General features: G+C 48.2%; 1 protein-coding gene across 8 annotated transcripts in view; it reads right to left on the bottom strand.

The window, feature by feature from the left end:
- Window positions 1-27,205, bottom strand: part of MRM1 (mitochondrial rRNA methyltransferase 1) — a 39,424-nt gene extending 12,219 nt beyond the window's left edge. For 4 of the 8 annotated variants that reach the window (XR_016459287.1, XR_004166685.2, XR_004166686.2 and 1 more), the window contains exons 1-8: window positions 26,027-27,205; window positions 25,478-25,571; window positions 23,904-24,024; window positions 21,296-21,415; window positions 20,981-21,168; window positions 18,838-18,943; window positions 14,958-15,113; window positions 13,065-13,227 (exon numbers count right to left, since the gene is read on the bottom strand). Coding sequence is in view for 1 of the 8 variants with exons in the window: in XM_031591494.2 (XP_031447354.2) it covers window positions 21,119-21,168; window positions 21,296-21,415; window positions 23,904-24,024; window positions 25,478-25,571; window positions 26,027-26,691 (1,050 nt within the window). In the remaining 7 variants the exon portion in view is untranslated. Of the gene's footprint in view, window positions 1-7,327; window positions 11,937-13,064; window positions 13,228-14,957; window positions 15,114-16,651; window positions 18,019-18,837; window positions 18,944-20,417; window positions 21,169-21,295; window positions 21,416-23,903; window positions 24,025-25,477; window positions 25,572-26,026 lie in introns of those variants that run through there. The other 4 variants (XR_016459286.1, XR_016459289.1, XR_016459288.1 and 1 more) reach the window with 4 other exon arrangements.
- Window positions 27,206-27,275: the final 70 nt, after the last annotated feature.

Here is a 27,275-nt window from a genome sequence, read left to right as displayed (position 1 = left end):
ATTTGTCTGAAAAAAAAAATATAAAAAAAATCAAGCCAAACCATGTGGCACAGCCTCTGGATGCGTTCACAGAAAACTGCTACGCGCTGCAATTTTTCTCTCGCTTTTTTTTTTTTTTCCCTTCTCCCGAAACATTGGTTGTATTTTCTCCCTTTATTTATTGGAGTGCTGAATGGATTATTTCGGTAATAAATCAGGGCCTTTCATTACATTTTTTAAGGTGTTGTCGCTGTTATGAAGTACAGCGTGCCATCAAAATTAAGCTCAGATTGCATTACCACCTATTTTATAGAGAGGAGAGAATCACTCGATGGATTTTTTCCAGCTCTCTAAGCATTGGGTGTCTTTCCTTCCCCAAACAATCTGCTCCCCAGCTCCACAGGAACGTTCTCCTACAAGCTATGAACATTTCACCCAGCTTGTCCCTCAGATATCTTTGTGTTATGTTCTGGAATAGTGATGCTATTTCTTTAAGCCCAAACTAACTGTTCACGCAACCAGAAGGAACTGTTAACAGGTGAGGCAATGATAGAGCATCACTCTGTGCCCGGCTCCTCCTTGCATACAGAGTACACACCAGGAGTGGCTCTGCTGAAGTCAGTGCAGTTACCTTATGGCAGAATTGCCTACAGAGGACTGCAGTGAGGCGGCCCTGTGCTTTGCTGCCTCCATGGCAGAGGGCACTGAGCAAGGAACTGATTCCCAGGGATGGTTCTAGCTGACATCCGCTGAGCATGAGGAACTTTTCCTCACCCATTGCCAGCTTTCCCAGCACACGGAGCCCATTTCATTGCTCCTCTGCACCCTGCAAGGCACAAATAGCATTACTTGGGCTACATTTCCAAGGAAGTCACCATCTGAGAGGCTTGTGTATGTACATTCTCTTCTCTTTGGGCATAAGCCCAAAGTAATTGTGTATGGAGCTCTGCAAGCAATATGGGCAGGAACAGAACCCTGCATGCAGCAGGTGGGACAGGAGAGCCCTGCTGAGCCCCCACCCCAAGCCCAACTTCTCCTCCACTAAGCATTCCAGCTGCGAAGAGCATTAAGATGCTGCTCTGTTAAAAGCACTGGAACTGAAGCATACGCCTAAAGTTGCGTGTTATAAAAAGGCTCCCTGAACTGCATCCTCACAATCACTGTATTTCCCTTAGACAGCAGGCACAGACAGAGCTGCATGCTGCAGGCACTGTGCTGAGTGGCACAGCTTGGCCAGGCAGGCCAGTGGCCATGGCTTTCGGGCACAGCTCAAATCCCTGCCACCCTGCTGCTGGTTTTAAGCGGTAGGTGGCACTTCAGGAAAGTTTCTCCTAAATTTCCATAGCACAGTGCTTTTCTGCACTCCTATTCTGCACCTTCTCTTTAAATTTGCAGTAACATTTTTTGCCAGCACTTACAGAAAGCAGAACGTCCCTGAAGAGATGAGCAAGCAGTGCCTCACCTGCACACGGCTCAGCGTCCGCCCAGGCTGCTCCTCCTCCCATCCCACCCGCACCGGCTGGGAGCAATACAGGGAAATTAGTGGCATTACCCTCTGCGAGCCCGCCAGCACTTACGCTCCAATCTTCAGAAAAGTGACTGCAAATCTGCAGCCACGTCTGCCTATTGCTACAGAAGTCATTTTCGAAAACTAGCAGCTGCACATTACGTGCGACACTGAACGCCGCGTGCGTCCGTGACCGCTGCCGCATCCGGAGACAGCGCTGCGGAGCTCTTCATTCGTCTTCCCCGACAGCAACCCAGGACTGAGATGTGATGTTTTACTGAGATCTTCCTCCCGCAGCACCTGCAGGTGCCCCGCTGGGAATGGCCATGGGGCCACGGGCGCACAGCGGGATGCAGCCAGGACAGCACCCAAAGTTTGGTCGCCCACTGCAGACACAGCGCAGAGCTGCTCAAGGAGTTAAATGTATTAAGCAATTTACAATTAATATAGAACTCATTCCAGAGATATCTACTAGAGAGTACAACAGGGCAATTAACCCACTAATACACTAGGCTATTACATCGCTATGTCTCTTATTTTAGCCTGAGGTGATTTGAAACGCATTGGATTAAAGGATATTACAGGAGATAGCATGAAAAATAGCTTAATGTAATGAGCCATCCCGTGATGTCTGCTATTAAAGATGATTTGCAGTTGAAAACTACAACATACAGTAGTTCAGCCATTTAGAAACATGAGTGTTTAACCCTTTTCTAGCCCCCGTCCCTTGGAGGGATCCATGCGAGAGCCCCTCCTCTCTCCCACCTCCTCAGCCTTTATCTGAGGATTATCAGATGCATTTTATTAAAGCACAACGGTGCCATTGGGAGACCGGTGCCTGAGGTTGATAGAAAACCAGCAATCTGCTAATAACTTTTAGAACTAGACGCCTGAGAGAGTAAATAGGCCAAGGGAGGCTGTGTGACTGGCAAAGCATTGGTGAAATGGGAGCATCGTGCATTTCTGCCCTGCCCTGGGGCCTGTCACACCTGCTCCACCTCAGCCTGTGTGGCACGACACCTCTGCACCCAGTGCCAACAGGGGACACCAAGCCATTCCCCAGACATTGCCCCAGGGCAGCCGTGGGATGCCAGGCAGGGCTGATGGCACGGGAAAGCCTCCTTCTAATGGAGGAACCTGTCACTGTCACCACAGTGTCAGCATCACCGCCCAGCCCCGCTCTCACGAGCGCCCTTCTGCATCCCTGCGGTCCCAGGAGGCACGGAATCTGTCATGCCTTGTTTCCATCCAGAGGAAGGAGCGGTGTGGGAGAAGGGCAGGGGATGACCAGCTCTTCCTGACCTCTTCTCCTTCAATTTCGCTCCTCTCCTCGGCGAGGAGGAGGCGGCCATCACGCTAGGTGGAACCGACAAACCCATCTCCGCGTTGCTCCCCGCGCACACAATAGCTGTGTCACTTGGCATCAGGGACGGGACGAAGTGACGATGTGACGATGTGATGGTCCCAACCTGGGCAGCTCTCAGCCCTCCTGCTGGGGCAGTGCTGGGCTGCCGGACACCTCAAGGCCCAGTTATACAATTCAGGCTCTCCTTCCCAGCAGGGCCTGCATCCCCTGGCCCCACACAGCGCATTACTTTGGAAACAGGACTGCAAATATCACACAACACAAAGCCATCGGAGAAAAGAACAAAGAACAGATATATAACATCATTTCAGTCGAATGGGACTGGTTCTACACGAGACAGGGCTTTGCAGGACGATGTATTCCTGGTGTGACGCACGTGGGCTGATTGCTCCCAGTACTTGAACAGAACAGCACAGGAAGGCGAAGGGGGAGTGGAGAGAAGCAGAGAGAGAAGGGTTGGTGCAGAGAGATCTTTTCACAGGAAAACTCCCTTTTTGGAGGGTAGGAGGGATATTAGTTGGTAACAGCAAGAGCATAGATTTTTGCACTCCTATAAATCATTATTACTGGAACGTCCCTGAGGGGATGAGAAGAATGAATCAGTTACACATACACAATGCCAAACTTTCTCTGGTTCCTTTTCTCTTTCAAGAAAAAAAAAAACACCACCACAAAACAGACAGGAGAAAGGTAGAGAGGAACAGTAGAGAGGAAAAGGGAACAAAAGCAAAAGGAGGAGGAAAAGAAAGGGAAGAATGAGAAGAAGAGAATGAATGAACTTTGGAAGCAATTTATAATTCCTTTCACCTACATCATGAATTGAACATGCAAAAAAAAAAAAAAATGGGAAGGGAGGGAGGGAAAATATTCCGCCCAGCATGCAGATTATCATTTGAAAAGATTCTGTTGCTATGTTTTTGTCCCTGGGTGATGAAAATGAAATTGTCTGATGTGTGCGCCGTGTTAGATTTACCTTTGCAGGGTTCACCCACAATCAGTAGAGAGGGGTCATGCCACAATATGTCATCTCACAGCTCCATCACACCAACTCCAATTTATACGAGGAGGTATTATGCATTTCAAAGGAGCCCCCTGCGCGTGGCTCTTGTTACTGATCTATATCACAGCTCAGCTGAGGGAAGATTAGTTCTGCTGCAAGGGCAACGAGACTTATTTGTTTATGATTATATCCTCCTTAAAGATGCACTATTCCCTTTTTTTAATGTCTAATTTAAAGTGTGCATTAAAGGGGGCTGGGGAGGGGGTGGGAAGTAAAAGGTGAGAGAATTCTGCACTCTCCCACAAGGAAACCTAATAGTCTGAGTCTCCCATGCATCCTGCTCATTAAAAAAAAAAAAAAAAAAAGAGAGAGAGAGAGAAGAAAAACTCCATTTAAATGCAAATTTGAGTTTTAGCTGGGGACTCCCCCAAAAGCTTCTCTTGGAAGCACTGGGGAAATAGGATTCAGAAACCTAAAATGGCTGACGGCGGTTGCACACCACAGAAAGCATTTCCTCCCTCCTGTGCCCCCATTCCTGCACAGCCCAACCTGCTCGGGTGCAGCAGCGCTCATCACATGGCTGCGCTGTGCTGCTCCTCGGGCCGGGCCCAGCAGTGCTGCCCTGCAGCTCCCACTCGCTGTTGCTTTAATCAACATTCTCCCAGAAAGTCAATGTTTCCATCCCCGATAAAAGCTCTGAAGGGTTTAACGAGGCCGCCGAGCAAAGCACAGCTGGGAAGCCTGCAAGCAAGGGTTCATTTTGGGGCTTCAGCTCACAGCATGCGGCCGGCGTTGAGAAACCAGTGGCTTCAGGAATGTCAGCTCAGCAGGGATGTAGACTGGTTGGACAGGACACGGAAGGAAGTGGGTTGGCACCGCATGGTCCCATCTGTGGCCCCAGGCACCTGAGAGCATCCCACCTGGCTGCTCTCACCACTGCGTCCTGCTGCTGTCACTTTGCTAGGACACCAAACCCACGCATGAAAAGCCCTCCCCGTTTCCCCGAGGAAACCACAGCACCGTCCAACCCTGAGCATCAACACCAACAGCTGCACTGGAGAAGGAGCACACCCACAGACCCAAAGCATTAAATATTTTCTGCAAAATCTTTAACACGTGGCTCATTAAGTTTCCTCAAACACCAAACTATGGCTGGAGAAGGAACAGCCGAGATGCTGAGGGCCAGCTGCAGGCACCCAAAACCCACAGCTCTCCTGCTCTGGAGGCACCAGGTTCCACCAAGCCAAGCCCAGTGTATCACCAACCCACAGCAGGCAGGACATCCTCCATTCTCCCTGCCCCCTTTCCCCTTCTTCTTTGTAAAACCACACTCCTTCCACTACTTTGAAAGCTCATCATAGGATGGGTGAAAACAATTAAATGAAATAGACTGGTAATACCCATGGGAAAACATTTTTCGATATGATATTACAATCTTGTTTCAAAATTGGATTTTGCCAAGAGGAAATACAGTTTATTATAAAACACATTTTCTTTTAATTTAATTATATAATCTTTGGCTTCAGAGAAGGGATGCTTAAATCAGACCCATTTAATTTTCAAGTGTATTCACCCATCACCTAGGGCAAATTGGTTTAAATTAGTAGGTGACTATATAAGTTCTAGATACACGTCAGACAAAAATTTATCTGTGAACTCTGTGTAAGAGTGCATCTACATCAGCAGCACAGCAGCTGAAATTACAGGGGAAGAACAGCCGAGCACCTGAACAGTGGTATAAACTCTGATTTCAGGGACAGCCACAACAACAACAAAAAAGCCCCACAGATCTGGGATTTTTTTATTATGATTTTTTTTTTTTTTTTTATCTTTGTTAATGCTTTGCCAGATCAGTTCATCACACTGCATGTCTGCACTACGCCAATAAAAACTGATGACCTGCAGTTAGTTTCTACCAGGTGCATTAAATTCCCATAACGTGAACAGATCTTGCTAAGTCTACCATGGCCTCTCCTTCCGCAGAGATTACATTTCCAGCCTAATGACAGCAGCGGTTTGTTCAGGCGCTGCAGCCGCTGAACTCTCCCTCTGATCTGTCACAGTGACCCAACGCACAGCGGCAAAGCAGCTCAGGATGGGCAGCGCTGGGAGAAATGCTTGGAAAAAAATCTCCTTCTATTCTGAGGGGTTTTTTTCCCCCACCAAAAAATGCCTTTCCAGGGGCAGAAGGTGAGCCACTGGAGCAGCACGGGTTGGGGCTGTGCCACCTGCCTTCAGCCACACATCCCCATGGCCTGCGTCCTCCTGGGGGCCTCCAAATGTTCACAAACAGAGAGGTGACATGGAGTGATCCCCAGAATTTCTTCCTACACACACACACACTGACAGTCACAACTCCCAGAGTCTGCACTTCTCCACTAAGAATCACATGTAAAGAGCAAAGGGAAAACGGTGCTGTGCAGTTGGGGCTGACTCTGCGAGAACACCGCCAATAAACAACTGGAAGAACTGAGGAGCCCAGCATTCCTGCACCATGCAATGGGCATCACAACAGCAGCACCAGCCCAGCATTTCGCACTGCACAGACAGCAGAGCCAACACGCCCATCCAGTGGTAGGAGGAAAAAAAAAACAACCCACAAGCGCCAACAACCAAAATGCAACTTGGTTTCTGCAGTTCTTGCATGGGTGCTTGCTTTTCAACAAGCACCAATGAAATGCCTCTCGTGGTTCTTGCACCAGGCAGCGAGCGCAGGTCTGCAAGAGGAGAAGCTCCCACTGCACCAGGAGCCTCTGGGTAGGTTTGTGTTCACAAACACATATATGTGATGTATATACACATACACATAAGTACGCAAAAAGATGTGCATGCATCAATGTGAGAAGTTCTGAAAAAGCAACCTGAATGACTCAAAAGCACTGCTGGTGGTGCCACTGGTGTGGTTGGGCATGTTGGCCAATACGTGGCAATCACACTGACAGGTGAATAAATACACACAGTAACAGATAAACACTCATGATGACAAATAAATGCACGTGATTTCAACAGGTGTTGCTACCCACTCCTTTAGGTTCTTGGTGCTGGGGCAGCACCGGGTCCATCCCAGATCGCACTGGAGCCCAATGGCTGCGAGATGTGCCACGCCAAGAGCTATGAGAAGATATGACCTCAGCCAGGGCTGGCAAATAAACATTGCAAGGGGCTGTTTCAGATCTTTGTAGTAGCAAATCTCAGCACTTAACTAGTAATGCAATAAGTCCTATCAAGAGCACGCTGAAAGGTGGAATAAATTTCCTGGAGAACAATGCTGGTGATGTATGCATATGACCAACGCACAATAAAACTGTAGAATGGGAGGAAAAAAATGCATACAGTCAATACAATAAAATCAGCACAAATATAGGCTGTGTAAGCAAATAAATCTAACAATCCAAATATTTTACAGCACGCTCACACACACAACATTTTTTCCCCCCAAGAAATCTTTGGGAAAAAAAAAAAAAAAAAAATTCGGCTGTTTTGCATCTTAGTGCATTGTAAAGGCATCAGAGGCTGTCTGCACAAATTACCATTCATCTAGGCGTTGTTGTGGAAATTTTCAAGGGATTTGCAGTAATTATATGACAAAATGCTTGCAAATCTCACTCATTGCTGAATAGAAACACACGGGTCAAAGATTGAACACTCTCAGCTTGGTAATTTGTAAATGTCAATCAGGCTGGGGGCCACAGGAGGCACACGGCGGAAGCGGTGAAAGGCAGCGCGATTCCGTAGCAACCAGAAAAAGCCTTTTCAGTGCCGATTATAAAAGGCACGGGATAGTTTTACTTTCCATCTTTTTTTTTTTTTTAAACAAACTGATCACCTTGCGCCAGGAGGAGGAGGAAGAGGGGGAGAGACGGGAGGAGGGAAGTAAAGAAAGGAAGGAAAAACAGTTTAAATAAAACCGCTGAGATTAAATTAACTGATACATACATTCGCAGAGGTAGATCGTTTGCACTGTAATAAATATGGACTCCTATCTTCCCCTCGCCAAGACAGCAAGGAAAGCAAAATAAAATTAAAAGATATAACAATAAAAATTATAAATGCATTGCGGTCTGGCGGACCAGCAGCCCATAATGAAGGCGGTCGGGGTGGGGAGCACAGTGCTGGTGCGGAGGCAAAACAGGTGAGGGAGGCACAGGGAGAGCTGGGCACTGGGGGAAGCCAGCCCCATCTTCTCCCACTTTCCCCTGAGTGGGATTTGGCACGGGGCTGCCATCAGCTGTGCAAAGAAGCGATGCCTGAGTCTCCCACTCAACCCCGAGGTCGCATCCTTGGTGCCCCAGCTCCGCCAGCAGCACTGAGTAGCCAGGAAAGGGCTCAGCCATAAACACACAGCTACACCACTTCACATCACCAGATGCAGTGGTGCTTTTTTCTCTGCACTGTGCCCAACCGAAGGCAGTGAGGCTGAAGCATCCCACGTGATGTGGGGGCAAGCTGGAGGTCAGTGAAAGAACTGGAGGAGCCCAACAGAATTTTTGTGGATAGCAAAACCCCGAGCTGCCAAAATGCACCTTCACCATCCATGCAGGATCTTCTTCCACGTGGGAGGAAATGACTGGTTTCACAGCTTGGACCACGACAAGTCTCCCAGCCCACCTCCAAACCCACGGTACAGCACGCGCCCCAGCACAGAACACACAGCACTGCAGCAGTGAGGGCTGCAGCCCCACTGAGAACCACAGCACGGCCGCCTGACCCCAATGCACTGCAGCCATACTGGAGCCATATTGCAGCCAGGCTCCCTGTGCCACCTTGGTGCCCCACATGCTGCCCTCAGCCCACTGAATGAATCCCAGATAAATTATGAAGTGCCATAAAAAGTATAACACATTTGAGAAAAGCTATTAAGTTATAAATACAACCAACACATCCAACATCACTCAGATGGCAGAAACTAACTACAAAATAAAGTCATTTCAAGCCACCATTCCACAGATTATCAAGTCTCTTCATTCACAAATCACACTTCCCTTCATGGCACCCCATCCCATTGCACGTCTTCACACCCATGAAATGCACACACATCCCTGTGTGTGGGACAGGGGACTCCATCTCTGCACCAGGAACTCTTAAGAACAAAGTTACCCTGAAGTCCCCAATGCCAACTCACAAGCAGAGGCTCAGCAACAAGTTGCTGAGCATGAGCTGCATCCCCTTCTAAAAGCACAGAGCGTCTGCAGGACGAGAGGTTCTCAGAGTGTATTTCATGTTGCTCCCTCTGAATTTAAGGCCCTCTCTGCGTATCAAGCTCTGCAGTGCAATTTCTTGCCTTTATTTACTCTCAAGGTCCTGCACGTTATGAATATTCATTGGAATAATTAAAAGCACTGTTCACAGCCCATTGTGTTTACTGTTAGCCCCATAAAAAACAAACAGGTTAATGACGATCTTTAATACTGGAATTTAATATCTCTCCACCTATATATCGGCTAAAAGTTTAGCCTCCCCTTTAAGCTTCATCAATTTACGGAGAATAAGTAACCTCCATAAAAGCAGGCTGTGGCTGTAAGTCACACGTACACGCCTCTGCGGGTCTGTCGTTATAGTTGTGCTTCACTATTTATTTTATTTTTGCTGAATTTCTCATTTCAGTTTTGGCCACAGCAGTAGAGGGAGAAAGGCGGGCTGTGATTTGGGAGCAGCGCTGCTTCACTGCTGGGCACCGCCGTGATGGGCGGCCCTGGGCTGCTGAAAAGTGAAGTACAAAGGGAGAGGGCAGCAAAAACCACTGCTGGCTCATCTGCAGCCCCCAGTGCTCAGTTGGCACTGCTGTGGATGGAGCCTTCCACTGGGCCTCAAGCATTGCAGAAATGCTGCTCTTAGAATCACCTGAAGTTTTATTGAATGCAATGAAGCTCTTTTCAGATGAGAATTGGCCCTGGGACGGATGACCACTCAATGAGGTATGGCTCAGCCGTGTGAACTGATGAACTCACAAATATCTGGCAGGGAAATGCAGGGTGGGGGAGCACGGTGCCTTTCTGCTGGGGTGGGAAACAGGACAAGCCATGGAGAAAATGTCCCACTGAACAGCAGCATCACCAGAGCTCTCACCTCCTCCTGCAGCACAGCTTTACCTCTTTCCACAGCCCAAGCAAAGCTGCACCATTTCCTGAACTGTGCAGAGGAGACGGAAACTAGAAGTGGACCAGGAGAGAGCCTGACACCAGGGAAACTGCCAGAGGAAACCACAGGTGTCCCCTCCTGCAGGGCTGTACAGAGGCATCCTCTTAAATGAACCGTTATCATCATTTACTGATGAGCACTCAAAAACAAAATCACAAAAGGGACAGATCCCATTCCTTCAATACAATAGCAATCATCCCATCCATTCAGAAAGCATGGAGTTGGAAATCAAACAGATGAAGGAGTTAATGTGCATTTCTGATGTGTATGACCTGCTGCTCTCCTTACCTGCAGCGCACACAGGGAGCTGGGGGAACCAAGGAGCTCTGCTACGTTTATAACCAGGAGCACCTGAATACCTCCTTTGAAGCTATTCCTGACAAATTAAGGGGCTTTTCACTTAGAAACCATCAGTTTCTTTATGATTTTATTTAATTCTGCAACACGCCCTGACACATAGGAAAGAAGAAGAAAACAATGCTGGGCACCAAACCTGCACAGGCTGCAGGAGCAGCACAGTGCCGGCCTCTGAGCATCCTCCAGAGCATCCCTTGGAGCATCTCTCCACTGCAGAGTCTGGAAATAAAGTTGGTGCTTTCCCTCCAACCTGAGCGCGCTCCACAGCGATGTCAGATTTGCATTTTTGTTCTTTTTAGGATGAGTTTTCCCATATGTCAGCCTCAACCATTGCAAAGCATTGCAAATCACTGAGATTTGCTCAGAGCGCACCCTGCAGAAGCCACACGTGTGAAAAGCAGAGCAATCTGGAGGGCTATTTACTGCTAATCCAGCCTTCTGTATGACGAATAACAACATACCTAGACACACCTGTTGCAGCACAAATAAACTACTTCTAAAAGAAGTTGAGATAAAATAAAAAGACTTTTTAACTTCCCAACTTTGTCTGCAATCATGGGAAACAATCTATTTCAGTAGCTGAAATTCCTTTCTTCGTAAGCACCAACCAGACCACGAGGAGGGGGAGGAAAATGAGTCCCTCCACTCACATGCAAAGCATCTGTAGTCATTTTTCTCACGCTGCACTGAGGAAACAGCACCCAAACACCCTTTTTTGGCCCAACAGTGCAAATGAAATGCAATGAGAATTGGACTGGGTGCACTTCCAGAGCAACACAGGTGCAGCTTTAGGAATGCACAGCAGCAGCAATATGCATTCCCAGTTCCCAAAACCAGGGGGGAGCACCATCATTTCCCAGCACACCGCCCATCTAATCTTGCTGCTGACAGACACAACCAGTTGGGTTTTTCCCCATTGTAGGGCTTGTTGTGGCTCAGCCCACGGGTGCTGTGCCCAGGCACAGAGCTCCACCTCGCGCTGCAGGGAGTGGGCAGGAGAAAAAAAGAGGGGGGGAAAAAAAAAAATTAAAACATATTAAAGGTGTTAATAAGCGACTTATTTAAACGGAGTATCACATATTGAACATTAATCACCTTGCAGTAAAAGTGTAATTAAGGAGTCACTCTGCCTTCTGGGGAAGGCTCGCTTGGAAGCCGAGTGAAAATGGTCTCTTTATTAACACAAATTATTTTATTTGGCCAAAGGTAATAATTCTAAGTGAGGTCAACAGGACTTGTGCACACGCGAGCAGCACCAGGGCCAGCCACTGTTTCCATGGTGACCGAGCCAAGTTCACCCCCAGCACAGCGATGGCTGGGCTGAGCGCATCGCCCACCGGGCGCCCAGACCTCCTGCAGCCACAACACTGTCCTGGGGATGCACTATGTGAGCATCATGGCACTGCTTTCCTGGCACACTGACACCACAAGGACGCGTGGTTCCCACTCTGAGCAGCACAGGGACACAGGCAGCCCGTGCCATAAAACTCAGCTCCAACAACAGCAGCACCCAGGAGCCACTCTTGGCTCCCAAGCACCTTCCTGCGCTGGGACAAGCCATGCGTTGAGCTCTCCGTGCAGATGATTGTCTGAAAGCAGCAATGATTTATCAGTCTCTCACGTCATGTCACTCCTTTATGTACAGCATTATACGTAGAGTGCCGCATTAACATTTTACTATTATTCTTCCCTTTCAAAGCAAAAAGATAAGCGTGTAAATCTTGGCGGTGTCAGCAGGGCTGGCACGTGCCACGTGGCTCAGCGGGCACACCTAGGGACACCTCTGTCCCCAGAGCCACCTGGAACCAGTGTAAAGCCTCATGGGACACTTCTATGGAGGTGCTTACCACCCTCACAAACCCTGCAGCACTGCCCACAGGATGCCAAAGCAACATGGAAGCCACGCTGATGGATGCAACCCAGGTATACTCAGCACCAACCTCAAAACAAGATGGGGTGGGGACCCCAACCACACCACCCCATCACTCAGAACCCATTCGTGCCCTGACACAATGTGTCCCACGTGAGTCCGTGTGCTCCCCAGCCATAAACCAGCTCCTGCCACCAAACCGCCGCGCGAGGTACCCGGTCCTGTGCAACTTATTATCACCTAGTCAAGATTAATCAAGCAGGGAAAGCTAAAGCAGGTCCCTAATTAGTTGCTGATGATAACTATATTTGTCATCCTCTCCCAATTAGTCTACTGTACATTTTGGAGTTTAATTGCACCTTGTTCTTCATTTAAATGTCATCATGTGCATATATTCTCCTCGTTCTTTAGTAGATTTGAGAAAAATTTGACATTAAATATAGATTATCTTTAGATTTCCATAATTAACACAACCAAACTGTCTTCAGCTCATGTATTCCACCTCACACGATACATCTGGATGCTCCCTTGGAATTCAGTGTTCCCGGGGCTCCTGCTGGAGGTGGACATCACCACTGCACCAGTGACACCGGGGCCATGGATGGGTGGTGGTGACATGGCCTCAGGGTCTCCTCCCTGACTGCACCAGGGTGACCCAGAGCCGAGGGGAGACACAAAGCCAAGCAGTAACAAAAAGCAGTAACAAAAGGGGTGACGCATGCCACTACCTAGCCACATGCTGTCCTGCCCTGTCCCCCACCCCAGCCCATCCAGCAGCACACAGAGAAGAACCCAGAGCAATGAGAAGAAAGGGAAGAAGCCATCAGGAAAAGCTGCACGGTCCTACCTGTCCCTTAAGATGAGGTGCATCACACCAATCGTCCCTACTGCTTGGCCACAGCAAAATCCCCGTGTCCATCCACGTATTCCCTACTGCGCCAGGTCTCGCTGTGCACACTGCAGGCTGCAGCTCCTGGTGCCACGGGAGGAGGCTGCTGCTGACTGAGCAGCTGGGGTAGGAGAGGGGAAGGGAAAAATGGGGAGGAAAAAAAAAAACAAAGGAATCAAGGAGTAGTCAAAAAGTGTATTAGAAGCAAATTTGGAGAGAAATCAATGGCTTGTAATTAGATTTGATTTTTCTTCACGTTTTGTTTGGCTGGGGGTTATGTATAGACTCTATGTGAGCAGAGAGGAGAGATTAAAGCGCAGAGAACAGGTGCCGGATCACGAGCTGGTGGCCACCAAAGCATGACAGCTCCATCACCGCTGTCAGGTGGCACAGCAAATAAACATATAAATAAATAATAGGGACAGAGATGCAGCAGACCGGCATTTGCTCACACCACCATGCAGCAACACCCAGCCCCACTCACGGGGCTGGCATTTGAATTTCCCACATCGCTATGGCAGGGGATGCTCCTGTACCCCTCAATGTTTCCATCTTGCTGTGGATGCTGGGGCAAACCTGGTACGGGCACGTGCTCCTGGCAAAAGAGAGGAACCTACTTGTGCCAAGTCATCCTGATCGTATCGATAGCTGCCCCTAGGAACTCACTGCTGTGTTCGAGGTCTTCTTTCTCCTCTTCTAAATGGGAGAGCTTTGCATATGTGCATACATACACACATACACAGGCACACGTGCACTCCATACGTGTATAAACACATACAGGGATGACCTATGGGGTGTCCCCCATGCTGGTGATGGCGCTGCCATCAGAGCTCCTCACTCTTATGGTCCATTTCTTTTTTCACAACGTTTCCCTTTAACCTTGAAACTTAACCTAAAAGTCGGGCCGCTGTCCACATGACTTCCCAAAATAAATGGCATCCCTAATTAGCAGCACCCTGCGCCGCTCCGCGCTCCAGGCCACGCTGCATCACTGGACACCTCCGCCTGATGAGCAGTTATCGAACATGCGAGCAGCAATCAACACTAATTAAACACTCGGCTGTTGAGAGGAGACAATGTTTATCAAAAAAAAAAAAAAAGAAAAAAAATCAAGAGGAGGGGAGCACGTCTTCTGTTTTCTATAATTAGTGAGCAATATTCCCCAGGCGGTTGCAGCAATCGAACGCGGGTTCGCTCGCAGCTGCTGGGTGCACACACACAAAGGATGCTGGGGGCACACGGTCAGGGCAGGGGGAGCACCCATGGGTGGAAGCTCAGCAATGCTTCCCAGAATGGGGTCCTGCCCTTCTCATCCCCCTGGGCTGCATGAGACCAGAGCAGAAATGCCCCCAAAAGGGGAAAAGGAGGGGGTCAGCTCACCCTGAATGCTGAGGCAAGGAAGGGCTCCAGTTATAGAGACAGTACACGAGTGAAAGAAAGGAACAAAAAACAACCTCCAGCATGTGCTATGCTCTGATATTCCACAGAATCACTGATGTTGGACAAGACTATTAAGATCACCTTAGTTAACCCATCATGCCCTCGTAGAACCACGTCATAATTTAGAATGGAAAAGACCTCCAAGACCCCTAAGCCCAAGTCCATCCCACCCCAACTTGCCCACCAACCACATCCCCTCAGTGCCACATCTCCACAGTTCTGGAACACCTCCAGGGATGATGACTCCACCGCTTCCCTGTTCCAATGTCTCACCACTCTTTCAGAGAAGAAATTTTTCCTAAATAATGTGTGGGAGCAAACTGGAAGTGGTATCAGAGAGATCTTTGATTATCATGCAGGTGCTAAATAATGGCAGGAAAAGTGTGTGCCAGGGCAGGGGAGGAGCAGTACCTTCCAACTCCAGGCTCACGGCGACTGTGGCACAGCTTTGCTTAAGTGGCTGCACTCTGCCCTTACACTCTGCTGTGATCTATCCCAGATACCTCTGATATTTCTGGTGGTAAACACTCGTTTCTTAGAGCAGCAGCAGATGGTCAAGAGCATTTCCTGAAATTGAATATTATAATGAATTTAGGATCGAAAAAAAATTTACATAATAATCTGTTTTAGATTCTGATAGTGAAGAAACCTACACAGGAACTGCTTCTTTTCAGCTATTTGAATTAAAGTATAAATCTTCAAGTACTTTAATTATGAACAAACTCCTCGCACTTGCACATCCATGGAAGAAATTGAACAATTAACCACCCGGTGAAGCTCAAGGCCACACATGGGCTCTTAATGGGATGGGACAGGTCTGTGCCCTGAGAACCAGCCATGCCCAAGTTCTGCTGATGGGCATCCCTGCAAGCAGGGCAGCGCCCCAGAGGGCAGCAAACTCGGCTGTAATGTGCAGATCCCTTAAAAAACCATCAAATTTCCTTAATAATAACAAAAGGGAGCAATGTCCCTGTTTGGCCACAGGACCTGGGAGCGCTTTGCATCGCAGCCCAGCACTGCCGAGGGCTTTCCCTCTTGGAAAAGCAAATATTTAGACTAGATAAAAAAAAACCCCGAGAGCATTTTCCCCAGGTAATACTAGTAACTAAAATAATCACATTCACTTTGCTGGTTTAATTTTATATTTCCATTTCTACCTTATCTTTTTCCTGCAAGCATCATTAAACCACACCATAACAAAAATACATGAAGTGTTATTCTTTCAAGAGAAGCCATAAACCACCTCAAAGCTTTTCAAGTTTATTCTTATCTCGTACATCTTCCTCTGGTTCTTTTTTTTTTTTTTCTTCTCCTTCATGCATTTCAGCAAGGTAGTTTTCCCTAACGTTAAAAATAGTTGCATTGAAAATGAGATGCTGCCTCTGAAAAACACCTCTGGAGGATTAAATAAGTAAAATATAGCCAGAAAATAAACTGGAACCTCATTAAAATAATTTTGCAAGAAGAAATCCTACCTCACAATAGGTTTTCAATATCACTTAGAAAATTCTTAAGAGTCATACATATATATACGTTCTTAATTCAGGACCTTCCATTAAAAAAGGCATTACAGAGGGAACTGAAAGGCCATTTAGCACCCTTGTTTATAGAAAAATGCGCATTAGGTACAGATGTAATCTCCAGCAAAAGCCTTGAGATATGGCTTGAACAAGCTGTGCCGCGCTGCTAGGTGCTAATGAGGGCACAGGCAGAAGCAGGGCCCCTTTCTTTTGCTGCAGAACACAAAGCTGTGTCCCTTCAGCCATGCCCACGACCAGCCCGGGTGGCTCTGGACCCTCTGTGCCACCAACACACAGAAACACTAAAAGCAGCTGCTGGAACCCAACACAACAGCCTTGCAGTGGGACCTGCACAGCATGGAGTGTGGCACTGCTAGGATTTGCAGTAGCAGATCTCCACAGAAAACAGCTGAGCTCAGACTTGTGGAGTGCAGGAGAAACACTGCTGATGTTGCAGCTTCTAAAACTGCAGGGGAAAAAAAAAAAAAAAGAAAAAAAATTGGCAGGTTTAAGTTTGCATTGAGCTATAGCACGTTGTTACACTTCTGAAGTGTATAAAACTATTGATCATAGGCAAGTCATTACCTCTGCGTGCAGCCAGAGCTGTGCAGTGAGCACAGGGGCTGTCCTGAGCCCACCCTGCATTGTGCACAGCCAGGGCAGAACCTGCCCAGGCACAGGCATGGGAAGGTTCTGAACTGGAACTGTATTCAAATCACAATCTGTAATCAAAAATCACAAAGAAACAAACATGCCTGAACACCCTCTGGAGCAAGATGCTGAAATGCTTCCCTTCAATCAGGGACATTTCTTGAGAATGGGATTCCCTTTAGGCTACCTCCAAAACCTCCATCATTTTGAGCTGGACCTCAAGACAACATTAATAACAATGAGGCCAAAGCCCAACCAAGCTTAAAGCCTTTCCCTCAAAGCAAAACAACCCCCCCACCTCCCAGCCAAAACCCCCAGCTCCTTCCCACCCCCAGGTGTCAGGGAACACAGGTGCACAGCCCCAGACACATGCATTTCCACGCAGCAGCCTTGCAAAATGCAGCCATAGTCAACCAGGCCTGATGTTACACAACATTTGGGTCACAAATTTTATAGAGAATAAATATCACACTTCAATTTCATGGTGACTTAGGAGGGTTGACTGGCAAATACCATGGCTTTTACATGGTTCTACCAATTACCGAGCAATTACACGTAACCTAGATCTGGAGGACATACAGTGGAATATAATACATTCCTCTCTGTGTTAAAAAGAAAGAGGCAGTTAATAGAAAACAGTTGTTTTTTTTTTTTTTTTTTAATAAAACCCTCCTATTAGAATCCACAATATTCCTGGGTGATGTTATTAAAACTCCACGTCAACATCAAACCCAAAGGAAAGACTGCCATCCATTAACACATCAGTCGTGGGACGATCAATAAAAATTTACTTTAAACTGTGCCATATGTCGCTTCCAAGAAAGTTTTATTATTCAGATTCACCAGTTTGTACCTCAGCCCCCATGCAATTAAATCCCACTTAGTGGCACCGACCTTCTGAGTTGAACTTGTCATTCCTACAGCTGGTTTGGAGTTTAACACCACTCTTAAATAACGAAAACAAAACGTCTGCATTGATGGGGAGCACGGGGAGCTGGGAAACCCCATCAAAACAGGGAGAGGGGGAAAAAAAAAAACAAAAAGGAACGCAGGCACATTTTAACATGTTGTAGCATATTTGTAAACATCGTTAATCATGGATTAGCAGATGGTAATGCTAATTGCACCTGTGGAAGTAACAAGACCTCAAGGTTGATTACATTTACAAACTCCGCTCCTCGCTGGAGGATTCCCTGCTGTGCCTGGAGGACCCACGTGCTGCAGGACGACCCTCTGTGCCTCCATGGAACCACTCAGACCAACGGGACCGTGTGCCCATTGGGAGCCTTGGGCTCTCTGACCTGATTTGGGGGAGATGAAGAGATTTGTGCTCCCCTGATAGAAAGGCAGAGGTGGGGAGCGTGGCTCCTGAGCTGCACGGACAAATATTTTGCCACCGTGCCTGGAGACATTTTGATTATTGAGAAATCATTTTGGAAGGGCAATTACTAAATTTTGAAATCAATTTGGTAAATATGCTTCCAAAAGGAATCCATGACAAGCAGCAGGGAGGGAAGAACTGACTTTCAAATTACACACAAACACGCTTTATTCATATCTAAATATCAAAGAGACTCTATGTACAAACAGAAGTAATCAGGAAGCATGTTTTGATCTTGCTGATGTACACAAAAAATGACAATTAATGTCCTCCTTTATGATATAAAGCCGTGAGTTTTTTTTACAGTTACATTACAGGGACGATTATAGTTGAGCTTAAGGCTAAAAATAATGAAAGACTATAAAAACTACATTTTAACATTTAAAAATATCCAGGAAATTAACTGCAGAAGCAGGCAATGATCCAATTAATGGATTGCATTTATTAAATCGGGGGCAAACCGCACAGCACTCAAAGCTCCAGCTCCAAAGGTGCAGCTCTGCTTGGCACTGTGACCATTCCCAGCACTTTCCCTGGGTGTGCCAACAGAGCTGGCAGGCAAACTTTCGTTAGCACTAAGCATAAAGCACCGCTGCCTCTTCCACTCAAACCCTGCAAGCCCTGCCTGACACTCCAGCACCAAATTTAGACCTGAAGAGGTGTACAGCAGCATTGTCCCACTGGCATCAAAGCTTTCTGGGAGCTTTGCAGAAGAGGTTCCTGCTGCATTGCTACTCACCTGCCTGTCTGCTGGGGATGAGCTGCGATGGCTGAGCGTGGTCGGAGGGCACGTGGCTTTCCCAGGCACAAGCAAACTTAATGAAGGGTCTCCTCATGTTTAAGTACTGCACAAGGAAATACATTATTTGTTTTTTAATGGAGAAACTGCAGTTTATATGGAATTAGAAAACTCTCTACGTATAAATATTTTTTATATATATATATATATATATATATGTAAATACAAACATTTACACACACGCTTAACTATAGATCAAGAAAGCAATGGCTTTATCCTCATCCCTGCTGCTGGAGAGGACTCTGCCAGCCCCAAGTGCTGCGTCTGGCTTGCGAGAAATAAGCAAATCTGGAGCACGGGCTCCATCTGCTGGGGCTGACACGGCTGCAGAGTCAAACATCGTGGTGACAGCGTGCCAGCATCCTCCCCAGCCCTTTCCCTTTTTGTTTCAGCAATTAAAAACCAGGCACATTCAGCCCCAGAAACCTAAGTGCTCCACACCTGCCCGATCCCTGTAGTCCACCAGACTTCAGCTGATACGCAGTGAACACCTTCAGACTCAGGCACCACAGCTCTGCTCGCATTGCAGCAGGCATTTGGGGAGGATTTGGTTTTGCCTTTTTGCAGAGGAGACACCTCAGGATGCACTCTGTCACAACAGGCACCCGCAGATCCAGAAACGGAGTACTCAACACCACTGAAAAGTCAAATCTCAGTGCAGAGCAGTACAGGATCCCACCTAGATGCCAGTAAGGCTTGGCTTACCCTTACCCATCCACACGGGGCTCCTGCAGACACAGCCCCAGCCCCTCTGTCCCACTGCACTGAGGGCTCAGAGCAGTGCAGGGATTTAAGGCTGCCCACAGGCAACCGGCACCATGAAACCCACCACTGGGTCACTGCATCCCAGGCTGGGCTGTGCTCCGTGCTCACGTCAGCCAGGTGAGTCCTCACTGCCAACGCAGGTGCAGGGCAGTGTGTCCTGTCCCACCCCACATCCTGTCCCTCCCTCATCCCACCACAGCCACTGCCCTCACAGCAAGGCCGCCAGCCTCTTGCAGGGACACGTCTGAAAAACCTCCACATCCACAGACCAGTTTACAGACTTCATTTAGCTCAAAGGGAAGTCCTAATTAGTCACTCTGAGTGATTTACTTGTTCACTTGGAAGGGGGAGAGGAGGGAGACTAAGCTGAATTGTTTGAAATTATCCCTAAAGGGCACTGTAAATTAAGTGTTAATGAGGAATCCTATGCAAAGGGCCACAGTAGCTAAATAAAATAATTAAGGTGCTAAGCGATAACATTCATTCGGTTCTCAATAATTCAGCCAGGCTGGTTTTCAACCAGGATATTTGCAAATGAAGCCACTGTCACCACTGCCCCTGAATCCACACACCATCAGTGGGGACAGCGGTGCTGGGCAGCTCAGCATCCAGCTGGATTAGACCCATCACAAGAAGGAAACTTCCCTGAATGAAGAGAACAAGCTCCTGGCTCCCCTTCCCACCTGAAGGAAGTGCCTCGTTCCACTAATCACACTCTGCATTTATATATGACACAAAAAGGATTGAGTCAAGTCTACAACAAATCTTTACAGAGGCTTTATTTTAATGGGCTGCATTTTCCCCCACTACAGCTGTTTCTAACAGGTCACGTTCATCCTTTGGCACGGCTGCAGACTTGTGTTACAATCAAATACAACACGGTGTGTTTTCAGACATTCAAGCAGCAAGGTGTAACAGACAGACCGCCTTATCACGAATAAATGGCTACTGAGCAGTCCCAAATCAGACCAGCTTCTCGCCAGCACCCCAGGCACAGGGCATAGCTGTTCTCTGAGTCAGCTCCAACCATGAACCACCATTCATCTACAGCCCCAAACCCACAGCCTGAGCAATGTAAGAAGTTCCCCATGCAACAAACACAAGGCTTGCAGCCACCACTGGCTATTTTACTGCTAAAACTGAAGGATTTGGTTGTCTACTTTTAAAGCTTAGCTTTGTCTTCCTTCCTTACAATCTCTCCTCTGAGGTGCTGGTGGAACACGATACCTACTGCACACAGGCATGACTTCAGTGCTGGGCCAGGGCTCTGCTGGTGTGGTGCATGAGCCAGAACACAACCTGGGTCAATGGGGCTCACCCTGAAACTTGCTGAGATAGTGCCGAGCCTGGAAGGCGCACTTCCATATCCATGCTGAACACAGCCATGGAACACTGAGCAGTTTCTTGCCATCAAAGATCCTGGCTGGGCAACTTCCACCATGTGCCAGGATAAAAATCAATCACCGTGCCTCAGCTTTTGGCTGCAGATGGAGTGCAGGAGAATGCCTGTAGAGAAGTAAACAAAAAGACAACAATCTTTTATTTAACTCTATATGAAAATCTTTCTGAGAGTCTGGATGCTTGACTGATTTTTAAATTCAGTCCAATGCCATTGCACAGGGTCTGTTTTTACCAGTGGCTACGGAGACGTTCAGCGACTCAATGCCTGGGTGCAGTGCCCTGCCAGAGGGGATGACCAGCATCTGGTGGCACAGGAGCTGTGTCTCCAGGGAAAGGCCATCGCCTTCGCTACCTGCAGAACAAAGACAATGCTCAGATCAGCTTGCAGCCACGCTCCTCTTTCCTTCATCAGTATAGGTCGTCTGTTAAGTAACTTCCCAACTCCCATTAACAACAACTACAGACAGATGGACACCTGTCCAACCTTCCCTTTCTGACCCCTTCCACTGCCCCTGGATCTGTTCTCAGCACCAGCAGGGTTTTTGAGGAATACCTGTGCATCACACCTGTACTCCAGCATTAAGCTCAGAGCCTTGCAGCACAAGTATGAGGATCACACATGCAAGCATCCACTGTGGAGCTGCCCACAGACATGGGCTGCTGCCAGGGGATGAAGCAGACAAGGCCACTGGCCTCCTCTACCACAGCAAATCTGAGTCCCTATCGATAGTGACAGGTTCAGCCCTTTCAGCAGAGAGTACGACCAGCTGAGTGCAACTTGTGAATGCAGACAGTTTAACCAGAGGCTTCAATTGATTAGTTGTTAAACCATCCAACAGCCCTGATATGTTTGGGCTGATACACTGGTGAAACAGAGTTGAAATCTATCCCAGGTCATTAGTAGTTGTTTGACTCACACTGTCACAAAGGGAAATGGAAAGGGAGAGGCTTTAAACAATCCTATGTGCAGACAAGTGAAAATGCAGAAGACCGCAGACCTCCTAGCCTGTTCAGCTCCCCAAAGACTTCTTCCATATTCATTATTTAGAGCTACACAGACAGCTACGTGGCTGCAGGAATACCTGGCTCATTTCAAGATATGCTTGCCCCCTAACAAACTAGGCTCAGCATGATGGAAGCCAAATGTTCCCCTTCAACTGTTGTGCTGTGGTCCAGACTCCTCCCACAGCAGCACCATGGGGGCACACACTGCCTGATAGGGGCTGCTGTACCTCTGCTCCATGGGATTCTCCAACTTGAACTGCACCTATCACCAGAGGTGCCACAGCTCCTGGAGCTCTCCTCTCCTCTCCCTTATAAAGGTCTTACGATTCCTAATAAAGGCAGCAATTTGGCTTCCAGCTTTTACAAAGCTTTTTATGGCCCAGGCTGCTTAAAATAATTAGGACCCATAAATTCAGGGCAAAAAGACTTGCACAGAGTCTGACACGTGGGAGGGAGTATTTACTAAATCAGATAAAATCCTAGTCTGCACTGGTGAATAAAAAGCACATCCTTGACTTCAGTATCAGTTTTGTCTCCCATTGACAGTGCACCTGACATAGTCCCTCTTAATTATTTGGTAATGCATCTAAGTGCTCCCAACCCATTCCTATTCACACAAGGCTTCCAGTCTTAAGGCCAGTCAGCACGCCTGTCACCTCTGGCAATGAGTCCAGAGCAAACAACATCAACTTGGACTGTCCAAATCACTCTGCTAAGCCAGCACAGATACCAGAGGTGCGAATTCAAGTGTGCAAACACTTAACTTACAAGACAACCTGTGCAATGCCAGGAAGCTCACTACCATGCTAATATATCTTTGCTGCTGTTTGTGGCTAGAGGTGTGCTACATATTCAGATCTAGGATGTTTCTTCAAACAACCCCAGCATCAGACAACTGTAAAGTTCAATTTTCTTTTCAGCAAAGAGTGAGTGCTCAGCAGAGAGCTGAGATCATTACTGGTGCAAGGTCTGGGAGCTCTCCTTACGTATCTACCAATCAGTCTCCAATCTCCCTTGTCAAAAGGATACTTGGAGCTTTTCCTGGAGAAATCTCTCATAATTCAAGGTAATGACACCATTGCCACTTTCACCACCTTCTTTTCTCTCGGTGTTGTCAACGTTTCTGGGATGCATTTCTTTGTGGTCTATCAGCATTGCTGCCAGTCTCCCTACTCCCTTTATAATATAGGTTCACACATCTTGTAGAGATGCCAGATTTGCTGCACTGTCTTGTCAGTATTTCTAGCAGTTCAATAAACATTTTAATTAAAAGAATGTCTTCTGAGCCAAGAAAACCACAGCACAGGGCAGGATTACAGCCCCTTGATGGCTCATCACCAACCTGACACCACTTTCAAGTGTAAAAGCTCAAGCCAGCTCTTATGCCAGGTGACAGACACAAAGTGGGGGCCAAGGAGATGCCACACACAGGTGCCTAGAGCAGCATTCTTCCTCTAGCTGCCACAAGGCCATTACTCCCCTTCTTTTCTCCTTCTGTCAGCCTACACAGCTCCAAACTCTCCCTACAAAGGACAGCACCCTTTCCAAATCTCCTCCACGCAAAGGAGGAGAAGCAGAAGGCCCTGGAATAATCACAGCTTAGCTGCTCACACAGCACACTGCGAGAAAGTTCCTGGCCTTCCCCTTTCTTCTGAGACCATATATTCCATTTTCAGGCAGACCATTCTAGTACTTCTTGCTCAGCTTCTCTTTTCCAGACCAAAGTGTAATGGAACATAACAGATCTGCAACTAGCTTAGGGGATGGAATGCCACCCTGGTCATTCACTCGCATAAGAACTTGCCCTGAGACCAAAGCTCTGTAAATTGAAATACCTATTACTAAAATAATGGGTTTATTCCACCGAAATTCCAAGCAGCTGATGACAGGAACATTTTCCACAGTTTCAGACTGGCTCACTGTTCCCACAATTTCCCAGCCTTCTGCAGCTTTAGCCTGAGAACAGGAGAAGAAACAAATGTTAAGAACAATACTAAGTTTCCAAGCTTAAAAAGAAAATAAAACATATACATAACCATATTTTTTTTCCTAGATTTTCAGTTAAGCTGACTGGCTTTCTGACATCCCTTGAATTTTCACCACCAAAGCCCTACCAGAACCAGGACACAAACCTCGAATGAGAAAAAGGAAAACAAAAGGTAATTTTCCTTCTGGTGTTTCTTCCAGTTCAGCAAGCAAACAAAAAGCAACTGAAATTACTTTTTTTTTTTTTTTTTTTGCCAATGTAACAGTTCTAGGGAGGTTTGTTTTTTGTTTTGTTTTGTTTTGCCTGAAAAGCATAAAGGAGGAGTTGCTGTGTCAAACAAATCAGCTTAAGGTTAATGAACAGAGCAATGCAATGGAAGTTTTGAAGCACAGGCTCAGCCACCAGAAGCTCCCAGAAACATTTTCAAATACAGATACACATTCTCAAACTCAGATGCCAAAAATCAGCTCATAACAAAGCAGGGCACTCAACACTCAGCACCTCACGTAACCAGAGAAACAGCCTTCCTTCCCCTGCCCTAACATAAAGTACTTTAATTATTTGTCTTAGAAGCCTATTTTAACAATAAAAGAGCTGCTGCTTCTTGCCAGCTTCATTTCCTGTGAAACTGACACTTTTTACATTGTTACATCAAATTCACACCAGACAATGCCAGTGGTTAGGCCAGAGAATCTGGGTCCAATAAAATGAACGGCTACAATGGCTCAAAACATTAATAATTCAAACTTTACAGTAACAAAGTGATTCTTCCAGCTGTTTCAATGTCAATGTACTTTATATGCCTTTCATTTCTCCATCATTCAGAGCTCCAGCTGCCACAGACCCGCTGTACAGCTGAACACTGGCTTTCTGGCAATGTGGAAGGAGTCCATGCTTACTCCAGCTCATGGTCACAGCACAATCTGATGAGCTCCTCCTCAAAGAGGCAGAAGCAGAGCTACCCGTGGAGCACAGACTGGGTGCAGCTCACACACAGCCCTGGTTTCTCACCACTCCCTTGCACTAAAAGCTGCCCAATGCTGCCATCATGTGCCAGGCTCGAGGACATCACCTCCACGCACATCAGGGAAGACCCACAGCAGGCAATCGCACCAACTCCGGTCCCCATGGATGGGTGGGGGGACAGATCCCATCCTATGGGTAGATCCATCCTACCAGGCCAGCACATTTTTCTTGAAAGGCCCTGCAACACACAGCTGCTGCTCCACCAGACTGGGGGTGCACATCTGTGAGAGAGATCCTATGGCACACACCGCAAGCAGCAAACAGGAATGCAGAGCAGGAGTCTGAACACTGCAAATAACAGAGTTCCTCTATTTGTACCTTCTCTGCTCAATATATGTACTATTTGAAGTTTCCCATACGTTGTAAAACAATACAGAGAAATGTGCATCATTCTACCTTCAAAAAGCTCCGGAGATCATCTGTGCTGTAGACATCAAAGACTTCCATAGCTCCAGAACTTGCTTTGCTCACTGTTGGAGTCAAGGGGCAGCTGCAAGAGAAAAAGAAAAGTTTCATATAAGAACAGAAAGGGAAAACTAGGAGGATTTCTGCTTCTGTATTTTCTGCTCGTACATCTACAACCCAACTTCATCTACTCTGCAAAAAATCTTGTTCCCTCAATGGATGCACCTTCCTATGGGGAACAGGAAGGCTCAGAAACAAACCCAGGAGACAGGCTGCGGCACTTTATGTGCAGCTGAACAACTGAAACGTGAAATGGGTTTAAAATAAATAAATAAATAAAAGGGCACCCAAGGAGGTTCCCTGCCAGCCTGGAACGCTGCATCCCACAGCCTCGGTTGCCCAGCTCTGCCCAACCCCACATCTCGAGGTCAGTCTCAGAAAGCTCCCTAAAGCCGCTGTTGAGGAGCGTAGGCTTGAGACCCCTGAGGGAAGGAAAGCAGAAATCCTCAGCACCACGGCAGCGAACGCCTGACCCCGTACCTGTTCCTCCGGCTCGTCACCACTCTGTCCACCCCCAAGAAGTACGCAGAGCGCAGCAGCGCCCCCAGGTTCATGGGGTCCTGGATCTGCTCCAGCACCAGCCACAGCAGCCGTCGGTTCGGGCTCTCTCCATCCCCCACACCGGGCTCTTCGGCCTCCTCCAGCCTCTTGAAGCGGAGCGGGGTGGCCTCCAAGCACACTCCCTGATGGACGCGGCCCCCGCACAGCGCATCCAGCTCCCTCCTGCCGACGCGGAGCACGGGAACCCCGCGTGCCGCGGCCTGCAGCACGAACTCGCTGCTGACCACGCGCTGAGGGCCGCCGCTCCGCTTGAGGAACAGCCTGAACAGATCCCTCCTGGCCTGGGACAGGGCCATGGAGCACGGCGCTACGCCGAACAGGATCTCGCTGCCCCTCGTCCTCTCGATGGGCAGAGCCCTTCCCTCCGGCCTCCTCCTGCCCTTCGAGGCCTCGCGCCCCGCCGAGCCCCAGCCCTCCCGCAGACCCGCACTGGAGATACGGGCTCGGTCCCCGCCTCGCGCCGCAGCCGTGCAGAACCGCCAGGGCTGCCGGAGCCGCGCGGGGCCCTTCCCAAAGCAGCGGCTGCGGGCGGCGGACGGCAGCCCTACGGCCCTGCGGGCGAGAGACCTGAGCGCCTGCTCCATAGCTCCCACACGGGGAAGAGTCCCCCGGTACCGCGCGAGGAAGGGGGAAGGAGGAGGGGATGGACAAACACACGCCGGCTCCAACCCGGGCGCGGCACGGCCGCACACGTGGGCGCGGCGCGGATCCCGGTGGGGGCGCTGCGGTCACGCGCGACCCCGCCCTGTCCTCTCCTACCGCTGCTTCCGGCCGGCCAGAGGGGCACCTTGCGCCACAGCGCCCCCTGGCGGCCGGCGGGGCGCAGCCTCACGGCCCCGTTCCACATTAAACCCTTAATTAAACAGGAAAGTGCCTCACGAGAGCTGGAAATACGCGTTTTGAGGGCAAAACGCTGCTCTGTATTCTACCCAGACACAGTAATCACAACGTGCTTCCCCTGGCATTGCGGGAAGAGGTTCCAGAGTGGATGGGATGAGCCGCACGTTGTCTCACTCCAGCTCACGGCCACCCAAAACTTCAAACCCAAACGCTGCTCCAGTGGCAGAGCACTTCATATCCATCTTCCGCTTTCATAAGGGAGGAGATGGCAATTGTTCCCCGACAATCTCTTCTAAAAGGATTTTGCAGAGAGAAGCGTTTCAGTCTT

The sequence above is a fragment of the Phasianus colchicus genome, chromosome 21, assembly GCF_987193195.1.
Source record: "Phasianus colchicus chromosome 21, bPhaCol1.hap1.1, whole genome shotgun sequence".
In the NCBI taxonomy this organism is placed as follows: domain Eukaryota; kingdom Metazoa; phylum Chordata; class Aves; order Galliformes; family Phasianidae; genus Phasianus; species Phasianus colchicus.
This window is presented reverse-complemented; position numbering and strand designations above follow the sequence as displayed.